This window comes from Populus euphratica, unplaced genomic scaffold (assembly GCF_000495115.2).
Source record: "Populus euphratica unplaced genomic scaffold, PopEup_1.0 scaffold75.1, whole genome shotgun sequence".
Taxonomy (NCBI): domain Eukaryota; kingdom Viridiplantae; phylum Streptophyta; class Magnoliopsida; order Malpighiales; family Salicaceae; genus Populus; species Populus euphratica.
Window position 1 is genome coordinate 1,583,712 of NW_011499866.1, and position 18,674 is coordinate 1,602,385.

General features: G+C 33.7%; 2 protein-coding genes and 1 long non-coding RNA gene across 14 annotated transcripts; 1 reads left to right on the forward strand and 2 right to left on the reverse strand.

Annotated features, from left to right (window-relative positions):
- Nucleotides 1–3,325: 3,325 nt before the first annotated feature.
- Nucleotides 3,326–6,779, reverse strand: LOC105126231 (protein arv1 homolog). 3 transcript variants are annotated; one of them, XM_011027030.1, is made up of 9 exons: nt 6,564–6,779; nt 6,421–6,468; nt 6,213–6,302; nt 5,993–6,038; nt 5,815–5,897; nt 5,619–5,728; nt 4,999–5,065; nt 4,774–4,849; nt 3,326–4,054 (listed from the first exon to the last, which is right to left on the reverse strand). In XM_011027030.1, exons 1-9 carry the CDS (start codon nt 6,648–6,650, stop codon nt 3,948–3,950), a joined length of 714 nt encoding a protein of 237 aa, XP_011025332.1. In that variant the 5' UTR covers nt 6,651–6,779; the 3' UTR covers nt 3,326–3,947. The 3 variants fall into 3 exon arrangements, with proteins under 3 accessions (XP_011025332.1, XP_011025333.1, XP_011025334.1); XM_011027031.1 differs by having other exon boundaries at nt 5,619–5,713; nt 6,564–6,734; XM_011027032.1 differs by lacking the exon at nt 6,213–6,302 and having other exon boundaries at nt 6,564–6,775.
- A 2,358-nt stretch (nt 6,780–9,137) lies between these two features.
- LOC105126234 (uncharacterized) lies at nt 9,138–10,621 on the forward strand. The gene is made up of 2 exons (XR_842377.1): nt 9,138–9,877; nt 10,103–10,621. It is a non-coding gene; the product is annotated as an uncharacterized LOC105126234 (long non-coding RNA).
- On the reverse strand, nt 9,723–16,006 carry LOC105126232 (B3 domain-containing transcription factor NGA1-like). 10 transcript variants are annotated; one of them, XM_011027041.1, is made up of 3 exons: nt 13,708–16,005; nt 12,983–13,054; nt 9,723–12,406 (listed from the first exon to the last, which is right to left on the reverse strand). In XM_011027041.1, exon 1 carries the CDS (start codon nt 15,014–15,016, stop codon nt 13,775–13,777), a length of 1,242 nt encoding a protein of 413 aa, XP_011025343.1. In that variant the 5' UTR covers nt 15,017–16,005; the 3' UTR covers nt 9,723–12,406; nt 12,983–13,054; nt 13,708–13,774. The 10 variants fall into 10 exon arrangements, with proteins under 10 accessions (XP_011025343.1, XP_011025344.1, XP_011025345.1 ...); XM_011027043.1 differs by having other exon boundaries at nt 9,777–12,406; nt 12,983–15,053; nt 15,177–16,006; XM_011027036.1 differs by having other exon boundaries at nt 9,777–12,406; nt 13,178–16,005.
- Between the last annotated feature and the right edge of the window lie 2,668 nt (nt 16,007–18,674).

Consider the following 18,674-nt stretch of genomic DNA (forward strand, 5'->3'; position numbering starts at 1 on the left):
TTTTTTAAAAAAATCAGACCAGACATAATGTGATTTTATTTAGATTTTAGTTATTACAGTGGTAAAAAATTTAAGGTTTAAAGTTTTTTTTATTTAAAAACTTGTTTTTTAATTTATTTTGATTTAAAAACTTAAAAAACACTCTCTAGATACTGTAATAAATCTATTTATGCAAAAATCAAAATTAATTTAAAATAAAAAATCTTTCTAAGTTAAAATTTATTTTTTCATGCACTTCAAAGTTAAAAAAAACTTAATATAAACTCCTCTCGTCAAATAAAACTATTTGACACAAAATATTGATATTTCAATTGATGTTAATGTTATTTTTTCTCTTTTTAGTGCTAGAATTTAGCGACCTTTTTGTCTTCATTCTCAAACCAGAAACTAAAAATAATAAAAATAAATTTTTATACTAAAATTAAATTAAAAAAATATTAAAGCATCAAATATGGATAATTTTTAAAGTATGAGGATTGAATTAAATTTTTTGTATGAATTTTAAAACTATCACCTATTTATGGTGTTTTTTCTACTTTGATGCCATGTCTTTCAATTGTATTTTTAGTTAACAAATTTGATTCAATTACCCTTGTATTTAGCCCAAAAAGTTGCAATTGCATAAATAAAAATTGAAGATGAAATTTAAAAAATATTGTGAATAGCAGGTTCATAATGAGAGGGTGCACAATGTCATCTCAATAGTAATGATTCCACACGTTGTAGTTTTTTACTTATAATAATTTCATTTAAGAAAAATCATTAAAATGACTTTATTTTGAAATTTACCAATATGAGACTTTAACGTGTAAAACCCCAAACAGTTACAATCACTGTAATCTGTAGGGGTTGTTTGATATTGTGTTCCAAATAATATTTTTATAAATTTTAATTTTTTTTTATTTAAAATTATTTATTTATATTTTAAAATTGTAATTTTTTTATTTTAAATTATTTATTTATATTTTAAAATTTTTTTAATGCATTAATATCAATAATAATTTTTTTAAAATAAAAAAATATTATTCTAATATATTTTTAAGTAAAAAATACATTAAAAAATAACCACAAAAACACTCTCAAATACCTTTTAAATATTCATTTGATATTAAAATTGAATCTGCTTTTTATTAAAATTTAATTGTTTTATTTTATTTTTTTTTTAAAATATTATTTTATCATTTTGATATATTGATGTCAAAAATAAAATTTTAATAATAAAAAAATATTATTTTAATATATTCCTAAGAAAAAATACTTTAAAAAATAATCTTTATTATATTTTCAAACACCCTATGGAGCAAAAAAAAAAAAACATGTAGGTAAAGGAATGAGATTAAGCGATCAATAATTATATTTTCAAAATACTTTAATACTTGTGAGATCGAAAATTTAAAAGAAAATAAAAAAAATGGACAAACTTGCCGAGGAAGTTTTATGCCAAGGCCTCCTAGCTCTTTTCGGACATGGACAACTTTTAAGTTATGGTAATTTCAAAATTTCAAATGAAAAAGTATATAAAACGTTTTTGTTAATTACCTTCTGCACTAAATAAATTGAACCTGGTTTTTTTTTTTTCCATTTTTTTCTTGTGTAATCTAATTAAGAAAATTAAATAAATCTGATCACACAAAAAAAAAAGGTCTAATAAAAGTCCTTATTTTGTTTTCATCCAGCGATCTTGTAATTCTTAAAAAACACACTTGGCAGCTTCGTAGTGAAGAGTGGTAATTTGGACCCGGGGGTTTGCTAGGACACGTCACTGGAGTAGGGCTCCAGTTGATTCAATTGTACTCGAAAATGTGGCTTTCCCAAATCCGAATCCAATTTTTGTTAGCCATCTGACCTAGTCATTCTCCGATAGCTTCTCGAGCAAGCTCGGCCCTCTTAGCTACACTTGGATTCGGATTCCGCCCAGCTGATGAAGAAATCATCAGTTACTTTCTCATGATCTCATCAAACACAAGATGGATGGTTCTGATTCTTCTGTTGACAATGACATTCCTGAAGCCGATCTTTTGCAAGTTTGAGCCTCGGGGATTACCGAGTAAAGTCTAAAGACCTCCATCTTTTTTCCCCTTGTTTTGTTTAAGAATCTTCAACGTTTTGGTTGTTTCTTAAGCTCTTCTAAATAAGTATAGAAAGAGGGTGATTTTATGCAAACTCTTACGTGTGATGGACAATATGGACTGGACAGGGCTCCATATTACTGGATTGAACAAATAATTATATTTCATTGTGTTTGGTGCATTTTAGATTGAGTTGAATAATTTATTTTATTTTATGCTTGTTATATATTAGATGGGACTTGATTAACCTGAGATCTAGATAATTTTAAATTTAAAAAAGGATTGATCTGATCTAATTTGAATAAAAAATTAGATCAATCCAAAATAAAATACAGTTAAAAATTTTATTGATTTTTTTTATATATTTCTTTGGATAAAATGAGACTACTATATTTGTTTTTGAATTGGAGTCAATCTGACGATGTGAATTTTTAAATTGAGTTTTAAAATTATAATAATAATTATTTTTATTTTTATATTATTCTGAGTTAATTTAGGTTGGCCATTCTAACTTATGACCTAAATTTTATTTCAGGTTGACTTCTTAATTGAATTTTAAAATTATAATAATAATTATTTTTATTCTTACGTAGACTCATACTAGTAATTAGCCTAACCCATGATCTGAGCTGGTCTTGAGTCGTGACTCGAGCTTAGCTCTAGATCGATATCCAAGTTAGTTTATAAAATTATAATAATAACAACTTTTATTTTTATGTTAACCAAGATCAATTGTCAACACGACTCGTGACCAGAGACTGATCTTGAATCAATCATTGAGTCGAGTTTTAAAACTGTGATGATAACTCCAGAGACTGATCTTGAATCAATCATTGAATCGAGTTTTAAAACTGTGATGATAATTATTTTTATTCATATATTAACTCAAGTTAATGTTTTTGATTAGCGACCCAGACTTTATCTTGAGGCGATCTTTAAGTTGAGTTTTACAAAAGAGACCAATTGAATTTTCTACTTGTGTATAGGAAGTTCGTTGAGGTGATTAAACAAAATGCAGCGAGTAGGAGTTGTTTCAGTGTATGATTTTTGTTTGTTCTGTGCTCTTTTCTTTCCCTTCTTCGGCCATAGAAATTTAATATCATGTATAAGCGGCTCACATTCATGCAACTCACTGCCGCATGCATTGTTTTGTTCTTGAACTCATGCAGAGGGCTCTCACTATTTGTAAATTGAAGGAAAAGGGGGATGGGAGTACTGATATTCAGACCTGTGATGAAGGTGAAACGAGTAGCACAGGAACTGAAACCAACTCAATTACTTTTTTTTTTCTTAAATCTTAATTTGAATAGCAAATTGAATTCATTTCAAAGAACAGAAAGAAAGACATGAAAAACTTACAAATGAAATTTCTCCCCAGCTGAAAAAATAGAGATAGAACAGACAACTAGAATGAGTGGTCATCTTGCTACCGATCTTGCAGTAGAGCAGTAAGATTAACTTTCATGGGAAGGGGTGCACGGAGCAAGCATATATGGTGGCTTGCAATTTAAACCATTCAGCTCTTTAACAAAATTGACTCCGTTGAATCACTTGCATTGATGTGGCTGCTATTTCACTGCAATGCTCTTAATCATTAAACGTTCACTGCTTTCTCCCAGGATACTTTGGTGCGTGCATGCTTTATCAGCAGCTTCGTCACTCCAATAACTTGGAAGAGCGCCTGCTTTAAAAAGACTCAAGCAGCTTTGAAGGGGCTCCAAGACACAATCACATTTCCAGAATGTTGATTTTTGCAATTTTGGCAATTAAATTTGCACAACTCATGTTCAGCAGTCAACCAAAATTGGCATTTTAACCAAAATGGCTAGCGTGTCATGATGTGCTTGAATACGAGGAAGATGAACAATACTAGATGATTTAAAATCTCAATGATATCTGAGTGGATATCTGAGTGACAAGCAACTTAACAGCACGTGCACAGAAGCAGGCCGCAATGCATCTATTCATAGCTGGCTCACTGAAAACTGCTTCACAAAAAGAGCACAAGCGTGTAAAACTATAATGCTCACTTCAACTTGATCAATAACCCACCAAGAATCCACTAAAAAAAACGAAAGGAAAAATAGAAAGAAAAGAAAAGAAAAATCAACTAGCAATGTTCTCACATTTGACAGAACAAATCCACATGATAAATGAACTTCACAAAAGCAGGAAAGCAGGCAATATTCTATGGAAATATTTGGGAACTTCAGTATTAAGAACTGAAACAGCAGAAAACTAGAATGAGTACTAAATTTATCCAAGTACATTTCTAAATATCTTATATGTCAATTGGAATATTTGAACCATCTGCTAATTGTGCATACAAATACCTGTGGACCTGGATACTCAGCTTTCAGCTAAGGATATTTTCAATATAACAAGGACCTAATAAATAAATACTTAAGATGTTACAGCAACCATATGCTGTATTTGAAGTATTGACAGTCCACACTTGGGATATATTTCTACATAATTGTCTAAATTTTTTGTTACATACTCAAACATAGACAACAGATTCATGCCAGTCCATGTAATGTTTTTCTGTAATTAGAAAAATCAGCATCTACACAATAATATAAGCTGAGACTTCTGTGAGCATCAACACAAGCATGATATAACAATAACTACTAGTATGGTGCTACCATAAAAACTGATGAATAGAGGTTAAGCATACTTGTATAGAATAAATGATTTATCTAACCTTTTAATGCCACCATGTTGGATGATAAAACAAATAAATCAATGATGAAAATTACAGAAAATGGAAATTCCCAAACCTGAAAAATGAATATTCAGAAAAGTTAGATTAAACCAAACTTCATGCTTATGCATTGAACAAGAACCAGTGCTTAGAAGATTATAGAAGGTGAAAGTGTAAAAGTTATGTTCAATTTGCTTTTCATTAAGCCAAATTAAGAAGCCATACCATTGTGGCAATAAGAAAAATCTTGAAGTGACTTGAAACTAGGACTGCAAGCAAAATGTCTCTGCACCTGCCAACAGCAGCATGATAAATCTCAAAGTTGGTAACAAAAACAACTTTTCTCTATCTTGCCTTATTTTGGCCATTTCTCCTCAATGATCTTAGACATCTGTATCACCCAACTCTCTCATAAAAACTCCCAAACGAATACCTCTAACTTCTTACAATATGAATACCTCTAACTTCTTGCAAGTGCAAAATATTGAATTTCATTTTCTGATCAATCCATATAAATAATACTAAGATTCTAGTTTCAAATAGAGGATAGGTGTATGTATCGTACGTACAACAAGTAGTGACTGTTAACAGAAACCTAAACCTCTGCCACCATGTCTTCATCCATCCCAGTTAATTATTATTCACACATGAAACCCGTTTTTTAGATAATTATACTAGTTTAGAATTAAAGCCTCCCCCCCAGGCAATCTCAATTATGAGCTTGAACCAAAACAACAAGGAGCAGCACACATGGCAATTGCTATTAGGGCCTCACACCCTTAATATTGCAAGTCCAAGAAGAACATTAAAGAAATAAACAGCTTGATACTGAAGCAAACGTTTACCTGGAGATTTGAATCGATGTGTTAAGCAACAGCCTCATTGAAAGAAGAAAAACACAGATAAACATAAAGTTTCCAACAAAGACATCCACGAGTATCTGCAGAAGAAAATACTAAACCCACTTTTCAAGCAGCACATGTAATTCAACTCCAACTTTAAAACCGAAATTTATGTTCAATTCCCACCATCATTGCTAACCTCTTGGAATGTCGAAACAATTGAAGAAAAGCTCACGGAAGAACCCCACTCTCCCGCGTTTCTTTTCAAAAGAAGACTTCTATCTTTGATCATTAAGGCATACAACACCATTTCGTACCACAACTTTAAAGGAGTAATTAAGTATTCAAAGAAAATAACCAAGACAAGAAATGGATACTAGCATCCAAAAGAAGAAACACAAAGATTGACTTCCATAACAAACCCTGCAAAGCAGCCCTATGTTAGTGTTAATAAACCGTATTGACCAAAGCAATGATTACAAACACTGAAACAGAAAGTACATAATTAGCTATAAGCAATAATATCCTTAAAGCATCCTGGAAAAAAGTCACTATAAACTGTAAGAAGTAAACATAACTAAAGAAAGCAGTTTGTACCTCAAAAGTGACCCTACGCTGATTGATTACACTGAAGAGAAGATGTCTATACGATTTTGTCTTGTGCAGAATCAAATCAATCAAAATAATCTTCACCCATTAACAACCCCCCGCCCAAAAACAAAAAAATCTAAATCTTCACTAAAAAAAGAAATGATAAAAAACAATCAATAGCAAGTCAAGAATCAAAAGGGTATAAGAATTTCACCATGAATTCACATTCGATGTACTCGTCTGCAACTGCTTCGCAATTCGCCTGCAACAGGAACATATTTTTTCTTAAAAAAAAGGTAAAGTTGGGAAATTTAAAATGGAAAATAAAATTTATAAACAAGAAAGAGGGAGATTTACACATCTCATGAGTTGAATGTTGCCCGGTGAGTATTGAACGAAAAGAGTTTCTATCGGGAATCCATACTCTGCACATCTATGCTCCATCTTTTTTAACTACTCTCTCGCTCCCTGAGCTGCATGCTTTCTGCAACTTTCCCCCCTTTTATTCCCCCCTTTGTTATATATATATAAATTTTGTGCGTGTTCTCTTCCAACCTTTATCTACTTGGGGCATAAGCCCAAATAAAATGGGTCTAATATGGACCTTGAATTTTCTGTAAGCGAATATCTTTCTTGTGGATGATTGCATTTTATTTTTTTGGTTAATGACAAAAAATTATTTCCAAAATTTTAACCATTCATGATCGTAAGCATATTCCATTCTAAATTTATAATTAAATTTTTGAGCTCGAAAGGAGATACTTATGCCGTATTCAAATTTCTAGAGACTCAGTAGCTGAATTTTGATTTTCAAATTCCTAGTTTCTGTTCGTGTTTTATTACTTGAACTAAAATAAATGTTTAAAAATGATCTTTTTCTCTATTTTTATGGAAAATCAACTTTTTAATATCTCTGTAGATGAACATTTCTAAAATTAAAACAACAAAAAATAAATTAAGGTTGAAAAGGGCCAAGATTTTTATTATTTGGTTTTTGTATCATTATTCTAACGTTCTCAATGCAAGTTCTCACCTCCCCATCCTTCTGTAATCAAGAGTTTGCGCGCACGCGCACACACATACACACGGAGACAGCCAGCCAGGGAGACGCCCTCCATCTCCTAACAAGACGAGCCGTACGTTGATGAGTTGTGTCAAGAATTTTGTCAGGCTCTGGGGTCAAGGCAAAACCCGAGCCTAAGATTTTCTCTCCAGACCTTTTTCAAAAGCGTTTCAAATCGATAGGAGACTAATTAATTTTATTAAGAACGCCTAGGAATGCCAACACTCATGCAAGCATAATTATACCCTCGATCGACCTAGCTGAAAAAGTCTTGGAAGTTACGACAGATTCTTGGTGCCTCGGATCACTCTGTGTCTGTTTCGGGCGTTGTCGGAGTAATTGATGGCTTGAAATTCGAACTACTCTGACCCTGTCGTTTTCTACCTCCAACCAATACTTTTGCTTCTTTTTTTTTTTTTTTTAATACCTTCATGCTAACTCTTTTTAATGAGCTACATGCTTTTAAGTTTATTACTTTTTATTTTTTTTAAAATTTATTTTTAACACCAATAAATTAAAACAATTTAAAAACACTAAAAATTTACTTTTAAATAAAATAAATTTAATTTTTTTAAAATAATATTTTTATCATAAAAACAAAGCAAGATTTAACATGTTTGATTTGATGAGAGGAATTATGGCTCTAATTTTTTTTTTCCCATCTTGTTATCTAGAAAAAAATAATCATCCCTCTAAATTAGTGTGGAGAAAAATTAGATAGGATGATTGACTACAGTGAATATTAGGAATTAAATTAGATTTGAAAATTCCAAATTCGATTAAAAAAATTCATTTTTTGTTAAAAAAATTAAATTAAAATCTAAGACAGCTTAGTGCTCCATCTACCAAAATAAGACGGAGGGGATTGATTAAGTTATTGACATATTAAAATCCCAATAATGGTTATGATTACATAACACTATATGATTTGTTCTAATTTATTCGATTTTGATAAGCTAACTGCTTATAATTACTCGCCATAATGAGCTAGCTAAAGCATTATATGATACAGACAGCCAGGTCCAATCTATCCTCCATCGACGCTGCTCTTGGACTGGACTCCTTGTTCAGATGGCTTGTCTTATGATGTGCTCTAATCTCAATAGTAAAAGATAGGATTACATGTACTCCATCAATGGGGGGTGGTCGATCGATAGTCTCAAGATAGTAAGATGGAGAAGAAATGGTGGCATGATCTTACTGTGATTTTAGCGCTAATATATTGTATATGTGCAAAGCGACCAGCAACAACTACGTGCAGAGTCTTAACAAATGATTACAGAGAATCGATGAAGACGAAAGCCCATCAATTCAGCTAGCGCAACCCAATGGCTTCTGATCATTCTCTCAAGTTATTTTCGTATTAAAGAAGTTAAAGCACAGGAAGAGAGGTGAACCAGAGAAAGGAGAAAGCAATAGGAGAGAAGGGCATGCGGTACTGGATGCATTAAATGCACAGAAACAAGAACGTGGTCCATGCAGGTTTAGCTACACATATACCTGTGCTGTCCATCACCCCCGTTCCTCATTTTGAGACTGGAAAAAAAACAAAGGACTAAACAGTGAAGCAACTTTAATCTCTTTTGCTTTCCTTTGTACCAGCTATGGCTCACACATGTAGCTTCTTTATCATCATCAATTATGCCTATTAAACCTAACCTACACATACTGTCTTTATAGGCCGGGAGGGGACTTCAATTCCAAGACTTTGAGCATAGGAATCTTGTGAGAGAAATCAATGAATCTCTTACTACAATAATTGGACCAAGTTGCTGATGAATCGTTATGTCAGTATATAATTGTGCCCATGGTGCTTTCTATATATAAATATATGTTTATTGCCCCAATACATCTCGCTGCATCCTCCATTCATTAGCTTTATCAGATGTAGTCTGATTATTTAGCTTTTAATATATCATGCACCCCGTCATTACTGAATTGTATGTGGTAGCTCTCTTTTTTCATTTTTTTTTTTTAATTTTGAGAATACTTGTATGGAGCATTATTAATTCAGTGCAAGCTGTGAGTGTACATGCCCCACACCATCAAGACGTATTGAATTTGGTCCGTGTTGTGTGCACCATCCCATAGCCCCGTTCTCTCAAGATCGAGCTAACTATACAGTTGCAGGAATATTGCATCAATGGCAATTAGGATGGGTAAGCATGCAGGCTGTTCTGGGTTTTCTCTCAATTATAAATGCATGGTACTGTAGACTCTAGCTCGGCATCTTTGAAGCATATCTACAAGATCAGACCTGGGACATAGACAAAGGGAAATCAGCAGTGCACCTCTATGTGCCTGTTTTCACCATTTATAGTTGTTCTTTAGCTCTATTTCTGTTCATCTACAGTATGGAATTTTAACTATATCTCAAAGCGTAGCTAGGTAGTGGCATGATTCCTACACGCGCGCGCACACACACACAAATAGCGGCACAATTCCCAACTTGAGATAATATAATATTCTGCATTGATTCGAGATTATTTTCAATGTAACGTTGCTTCGATCAGGAAAGCCGAATAAAAGCATATCTAAAGAAACAAGTGTACAGGTTTGAGGCCAAATTAGGTAAAAAGTACCCAAGAAATACAAGTGGGTGGCACGTATATGCCGTCCGTTTCTTTTGAAAGTACTCAGATACATGTGCATGTGTGCTGGTTTTAGAAATGAAGATTGAAGTTTGGGTGTGAGATTTATAAAAAAAATAAAAAAATAAAAAAATAAATTTTTATGATTACATTTCATGTATAATTAAATTATACCTAACTACTACCTTAACCACGAAAATTAAAACAAAAAAGCTAAAACAAACAACCAGTCAGCTGTCTACACCAGAAAGCTTGGCTTGGCTCATATGGCAAAGACCGATCAGTTGCAACCCCCTAACGGGTACACATTCTAGCTAGCTAGAGCTTGCCTTCGAACTCAGCGATTGCATTCTCATAATCAAACTGTAGAAGAAACATAAATTAAGAATATATCTCGAAATTAAACCACTGATCCGGATATAAAAAGGAACTTCTCAGCAATTTCTTGCACTAGGTTAGCTAGTTGGGATGGAAATTGTACATGCCAATTCCTCAAAAAATATATATATCATCGTTTTGTTATTGATGCAAAATGTATAATAGAGCATTTCTGATACGTGCAGCACGAGGATGATCGCTGTAAGATCATGTAACTCAGTTTAGGGCTGCACAAATCAAACTTAATTAAGAAGGAATCAATTAATGATGTATCATCTTGAATTAAGAAAACACTTACCGACAAGATGATCATATATAGAAGGAATGATAGATTGACAGGCTTATTTAATAACATAATCCCATTGTGCAAGCAACTGATAATATGAATTTAACAAGCTGTGAAAACATAAAAATGATGACATATATGGTTACCATGAATACCTTCCTCTACCTGCACTAAAATTAACACATCAACAACATATACATTAATTTTGCTACAAATCATAAGACACTTTGGAATCTGGTGGTTAGTGGATTTCCTCCCCACTGATCATCTGAGGTTTGAATTTGAGGGCAGGTCACAAGAAAGAATATATATCTGTGATTACATTAGTCTGGATGTGGATACCTTACTTAAAATATGATTAAGATAATATATCAGCTAGATTTGTTCACATGATTCTGATGAAAGAAGCATGAAGTATATATCTGCTCAGGATTTGGTTGATATCATATCCCATCATTAAATCTTCACTTTCTGTGATATATTCGATTTTGAATCTGTAATCCCCTATTGCATTTCATAATGAAAAACTTAATTCGTTATTTATCTCTAATCGTGGACAATATTTTCTAATTGGGAAAACATTCAACTAATTTTATCACCAATTCCCAAAGGTATTTTTGCCATGCAAAAACAATTGGAATCTCATACATACAAAAACATCGTTGGTCTGAAGAAGAAGAAGAAGAAATGTGTAATTATATAGCTTTATGGAGCAATTTTACATTGAACATACAGTAATTATCGAATAATATTATAGCTAATCAGCTGCTTAATTTGATTCGATGAATGTCTTCTGTTTTCTTTTAGTGAAAAACAGCTGGTTCCATACAATGGATCCATAGTCAATGGCCGCAATCACGTTTTTTTTTTCGTTGCAGCAGCCGTGCTTTAATGGCTTTTCTTCTTCTTCTTCTTCTTTTTCTACTTTTTTGGCTATCTTCTTATTAGCCAAAAGTTAATAAAATCTCCACAATTGTCTAAAAGTGGCCGTTTTACTGTCTAAATTATCAAAGCTTCAACTACTTAATTGAAGTCGTGACTCAGGTGTCCAAATCAATGGATGAGTTTTGCGGCTTCAAACAATATCTTAGGCACAGCAATCTCTTTGACCATAACGTCATGCTTCCCAAATTAATTATACCAATGCACATAATTAATTACATGTACTCATCGAATTACTAACAGTAATCACATGTGAAAGAACATGTAGTGTGTGTGTAGGTACACGCATACGCATTCCGACCAAAACATAGTTTTGGCTTCCAATCATGCATGTGCATGAATTGATCTAATTAACTTCTTCTTAATGTTCTTAATTATTACTATAATTGTTTTTGTTATATTAATTACAGTCATTTCTACCCTAATTGAGACTTGATTTGTTTGCAAAGATTTTTTGGATTCTACGGTAGGTGTTTTGTAGTGACCACATGAGGTGAAAAACTGCAGAGTTTCTGACAGAGACGCTATCCATCGAGCTTCCATAAAATGAAGAAACAATTCCAAAGATTTATAATATTTTTGAAGATTTAGGGGTCTTAACGTGGTCTCGCTTGAGCTCAATGCCCAAATTAATGATCTTTTGTGCAATTAGAAACAGAATATTTTAGCAGCTTCCCGAAGATATGATCTCTATAACATGATGAAATTTATTAGGTTTTGATGTATGAACAAAAACATCAAAGCACTGGGAGAAGATTTGTTGGCAGTGCACATACCATAAACGGAACTTTCAGGAACCATCCGTGAAGGCAGTAATTGTACCTTTGAAGTGACAGCAGTCTTGACCACAGACAGAGCCAAAGCTCACTACAAAATGTTATGGTTTGTGAAGATGCTGGTCATGTAAAGAAGGATGCATATTGAATCCCATATTCATCATCTGTACAGACACACACGCACAAAATGAAAAAAAATAAAAAGGGATCAATGTGTGTGTGTGTGTGTGTAAGTTCCGAATCAAATCGAACAAGGCTACGATTGTTAAATAGTAATCAGTAGAAATTAGATATAGTGCTTGGAGAAACTAAAAAGAAAAATCCAGAATTTCAAAGAGAAGCAAGGATTCATAACTCTTTCATGATTGAGAATTCGTATATAGAATGATTATAGAATCACTACAGTACTTAATTTCAGAGTTTCAAGAACAAACCAAGGAATTAAGAAAGAATTAATGCTTGTCGGATTTTGCAATAACAAAAACATAAAGTTGCTGAAGACCACCCCATTAATTTTTCTACCGCTAAAGTTAGAAAGGGTAGCCAATGCAGGCAATGTTAGAGCGAGCTAGATTCTAAACGAAGAACCATAAAATATACAAAGTAACCATCATATAAAAACTGAAACGCACAGAATACAGTGCTCTCTTTAACCTCAGATTTCCATACGCAAAATGGGCTTCAAAAGACATTAAACAAAGCACTTGACCGCTTAAAAAGATTCGGTGGTATCACGATACCTTATTGATAAATCTCTTTCAACACAAAAGCAGTTTTTGATTGTGTTTGCTGCAATCCAGACAAGAAGGTGGCTGTAAAAGAAACAATGTGTTGCGGAGAAAGAAATTTAACAATGCTACAGTAGTTTTTAAGATGTAGAGAGATTGATTAAAAATAAATAAAGTGAAAAAAAGAGTAAGAATACAGAAGCTAACTTTTACAGCTGCTGAAAACTTTCTGCGCGGAACCTGCAATCCAACTCAACTAACCATCACCAAGAATATTAACCCAATGAGGTAATACAAACAAAACAAAAAAAAAGAAGAAGAGAAAATAGGAAAGAAGTTTCCACTTTATATCCTTTCTCTAGCAATGTACCATAAAATGCTGTCATCAAGAGAGAGAGTAAGCTTGAAGTTGATGGCTAAAGAGGGAACAGAAATTAACCCAAACAAACTGGGGAGAGTCCATCGCATGTATAGAGTCAATATATAGCAATAAGTTAAGCCACCAGTCAATAAAAGAAAAACATTGATGGAAATATTCTGATATTTCTCTGTATATCTGTATTATACACAATTGAAGGAGTTTTTCGAACTCCACATTTCTTGCACTGCTCTTCCATCTTTTGATCTTCACAATATACCCAAAACCTCATCTTTTAATTTGCTGACAATATTTAAACAATCAACAAAAAGGAACTCAAAAAAGGCTAAACTTGAAAATTTCTTGAAAAGCCTCTTACCTACATCTAGTACCCATATTAAGAAATCAGATGTGAAGGAACAGAAGAAATGGTATCTTCATATGGATTAAAGATCTAGATCAAAAGAGAAGGAATTCTTTCCTTTCTTTAAAACCTCAGCTTGCATTGGGGCACTAGTGGGTGCCCTTAATTGGAGAGGAGGAAGGAGAGAAGATGAAGCCAAATGAGAAGAGAATGAACCCATTGTGCCATGTGCCATTGTGATGGAAGATGACTGATCTTCATCCTGTGTAGGACAATCCATGTTTACACCAAACAACCTGAGCCGCTTCCCCGCAGTTTTACCGTGAACAACTGGCACTGAATCTATCACCAGTGGGACATGACTTCCTCCAGCTTGTTGATGCATTGCCCCAATCTGAAGTGTCTCTGATGGCCTTAAGTAATACAGCGCTGAATTGCCATAACTAATCGTAGACGGTTGATGATAATGATTCTGATGATTACGATTCTGATGTTGCTGTTGTTGATAAGGATGAATGCTGTAATTCAAATGTCGCAATTGAGGTTGCTGCATGGATAAATTAGATTGGGGCATGGAGTACAGCCTGCCCCACCGCACTGACTGTGGATAGTGTTGCTGATTTTGGAGCTCTGAATGTGAGAATGTTGTTGGATCTGGTGCATTAGGCCTGCGTCTCCAGTCTATGAACAGACGGTGCTTGCCTGACTCACCAACACCGCGTTGGAACGACACAATATCGCCTGCATCAAGCCTTTTTTCTTTTACAAACCGGCTCCAACCTTTGGTCATTACATAGCTTTGACTACTGTTCCAATAAGAGTACCGGAACCGCCATGGCTTGCCGTTCCGGTCTTCAAAGTTCAAGAGGAGGCCTTTTTCATTCGATGAAGAATCGAGAGGGAAGTACCTCTCTGCGTGTTGCTTTGGTATAACAAGACGGTTTAGCTTGCCTACATCACTTGGGGTCACTACTTTGTCAAACATGTGCTCTCTCTCAATAGACTCTCTAGCACCAACAACAGCAGCGGCACTAGTGCTCTCAGTTTCGTTGTTATTTCCCAGTGATAATTCCATGAGCTCTAGCTTCTTATCAAAATTGAGAGATGGTTCTTGGGTTTTGCTATCTTGTTGTGACTGATCAAATGAACCAGGCCACATACTGTGGTGCTCAGGAAGAAAAGTTTTGTACTTGGTAGAAGAAGATGATGTACAAGGAGAAGAAAAGAGGAGCTTACTTGTCTTCACAGCTTCCTCTCCTTCTTGTTTCTCTTCCCCTTGTTCTTCTTTATCAAAATCCCCTCTTTCTCCTTCAACGAAGTTCATGATGACCCACTAAGAACTTCTTATGATCACAGTAGATCTTGAAGAATTGAAATCCAACAACCAAAATAGAAATGATGATTGAGGAGAAAGAAAGAAAAGAAGAAGAAAAAAGTGGGCTTACGACTTTTTAGCGAAATATTGAGCACAAACAAGGCCTTACCTCACCTGCTCTAGAGGATTTGGTTTCTTGTTTAGAAGATTTTCTCTTTCAAAATCTGTGAGGCCACAAAGAAGAGAAGCAAAGGGGGAGCAATCATCTAGCTCAATACAAACCAAAGAGTCGGTGCCTTCTTCTTTGACTAAAAATAAAATATAAAAACAAAACACTCAAAACCCTAAACTAGACAAGCCATACGGTAATTCAATATTAGAAAGAAAGAAGGCAAGCTGTTCATCATGTGGTTGACCTAGCTACATCAGAGAGAGAGAGGTGTTGTATGAGGGTTTTTGCTTCCCAATTATAGTTTCCTAAAATCTTCTCTCTCTACAAGCAACGAACCACAAATATTTTCTCGCTTCTTTCTGCTATTAAAGAAAGACCCATGACGATTCGAAGGTTGAGGATTGAGAGAGGATTTGTGCGTATGGGCCCATGGATGATCTGGTTCGGCTCATGTGAGCTCTGTCCTTTTCATCATCCTTGGGTTTTCTCTATATATTAGGGAGTGAGCAATCAGCTTAGGATGATTTTTTTTCCTCCCTTTTTTAACTTTCAAGTCACATGCATCATTATGGTTATTTTTGGGGTTTCTTCTATTTTTTCTTCAGGCCAGCTGCTGCTAGAGAAAGGGTATGTTCAAGTTAGGTTTTGAGTTTTGACTTCGGTGCCATTGATTAAATTGTGTGCTGGTCCTGGCAGTGATCAGTGAGAGAGAGAGAGAGAGGAGGAAAGAGAGAGAAGGTAGTGAGGGTAAACAGACCGACCTGGCGCCCTCCTGTTCTCATCCTCATCCTAGCTAGTGGGCATAGATTCTTCCATTTTATCTCGTGCTTGTTTGCACAACAAACCAAACCCATTTAGGTTTCTCCACTCCTGTGCTTTACAAGACCTTATTGCCTTTGATCTACGCATTCATGTCCCAATATATGGTTGATTATTAATTAATATAGGTGCCTTTTTCCATCCCTCTCGTTCAATAAAATTAGAAAATTTTAAATTTTAGCTCCCCGTGATGTTTTTGTCCTCTATTTTGGCTCTCCCATATTAAAATTCCTAGTTCCATGGATACAATTTCGATTTTACAACTTACTAGAATCAATTCCACGTTTATTAGAAATATCGTAAGTTAAATAACTCCTGAAATTCTTATTCTCGACATATGGGGGGTTTGAAAACAACAATGTCAACTTTCAGCTCTCGTGCTGTAGAGTATTGTCTTTTGTCTAGGTTAAGTGCTCCATGTGAACGAATTTGTCAATGAGCGCATGGTAAGCAAGGTTCAAACCCGAGTCAATAATGAAATATGCTAAAGATAATAAATCATCACATGATTCAAGTGTAAGAAAGAGGGATAAAAACAAAAGAAAAAAAGAATATATATTCGCAATATTTCAGATGCAGAAATCACTCCAGATTAATAAAGCTATGAAAGGCGAACGCAGCATCAAAAGAAAACGTCAGCTAGCTTGTACAGAGAGTTCCTTGGAGTTTGGGTCATTCATGCACTCTTTCTTAGAAACACTACATCTTTAACATTCCATGCTTTTATTTATAAATATTCAATGCTAGCTCTCGAATTTTCGATTCTTTAATCGGACATGGCAGCACATAAATCTTTTCTTTAATCGGACATGGCAGCACATAAATCCTTCTTCTTTTTTTTTTTTTATCAAGAACTACTACTTAGATTAGAATTCCTACTAATATCTACCGATCTTTCTTTTATTTTGATGATCTTAAATACTTTGTTTAGCAATAAAAAAACTCTGCTATAAACAGGTTCTTCTACAATGCGAACCCTAAGTTTAAATTTTTTCATACCCATCATTTTTTAAAGAACAAATAAGTTTTAACAGACTTTATGAAAATTTCAGCAATTTAATCCTTAGACGAACAACACTCAGTCATGATTTCTTGATTTTTCATCAAATAACGAATATAATAATACTTGATATCATTATATTTTTCACGATCAGATTCTTTTGCTGCTAAAAAATAAGATGAGGAGCAACTATCTAATTCATTACAATAAAACTAAAATTCAATGCATATTTAATTAGCAACGTTAAGGATTTTTGTAGTTTTTTTTTCCCTGAGTTCTGCGCCTGCGGTATGATGATCTTTTATATCAAACAATAACCTCTTTGTCAGACAATCATGGGAAGCTTGCGCTCTGTTTCCATGTCTTGGTCATAGGCTTATTAATTGCCTGGTGATTTAACGATAAGAATCAATTGTGGGGCATACCATATCTTGCAGTGTATCTCTCTATTCATCTGCTGGGCTTATTCAAACTGACCACCCAAATCATGTGCGTCAAACATTTTTTTTTTAATGCAAAATACCCAAACTATCTTTACCTATTATTCAAACTCTTATTCAAATTGATCACCCAAAACACTATCAATTCTTTTTCTCCCCTTAACTCGAACATGATAACAACAACTTGATAATTGATATAAAAGAGAAAACAAGAAATAATAACAAATAGAAACATGAACCATTCTCAACATTTTATTTTAATAATAATGACACCAAGCAACTTAAATACATAAAGTGAACGATGTCACGCATTTTCTCTTTTGGTTTTTGAAGAAAATGAAAATCAATGGTAATTAAAAAAAAAAGAATTTTGAATTCAAAAAGATAAATGTTACCACACTTTAGGCATTGACTTAGTAATTCAACTTTATGTAACTGATAATTCTTAGAGATCAGGACACTAGCCTTTTCTTTGATTATGACATATGTTTATTTGGAATAACATTGTATTCGTTATTTTGTTATCTTATGGCTATATATAAAGCCACCTTGCATATTAAATAATATAAGTTTTTCTCCTATAAAAGCTATCTTTAGTATTTAGTTGCAGAGTTTTTTTGGACTTGTGTCAAAATTTCTCAAATCTTATAGCCATAGCTAAACAGCTAAAGATGACAACTAATGGTAGTTTTGTTCAATCAACAATTCCATGATTTGTTAGGCATTATGATCACTTGAGCATGCTGATGGAGAATTTTCTTCGCTCCAAAAGAATATTGGCATGCAGTTGAGAGTGGAATTTTTACTGCAATAAAGGATGCTAATCTCTCATATAAACAAAAAAAGAGGTGGCAAATTAAAAATTAAAAGGCTTACAAGCAAAGAATTATCTCTTTCATGCCATTGATAATTCAATCCTTAAAACTATCTTGAACATGGAGACTTTGAAGGGAGTCTAGGATTTTATAAAGAAAAAGTTTCAAGGTAATGCAAGGGTCGAATATGCACAACTACAGGCCTTCGTAAGGATTTTGAAATCCTTCATATAAAGGAAGGTGAGACCGTCTCCAACTAATTTTCATTTACTCTCATCATTGTTAATAAAATATGTTTTCATGGTGAAACAATGACTAATATTATTGTTATTGACAAGATCATACACTATATTAAAAAGACTTTGAAACTATTTTCATTGATGAATTGCAAAGTAACCTATTGGTTCATGAACAACACATG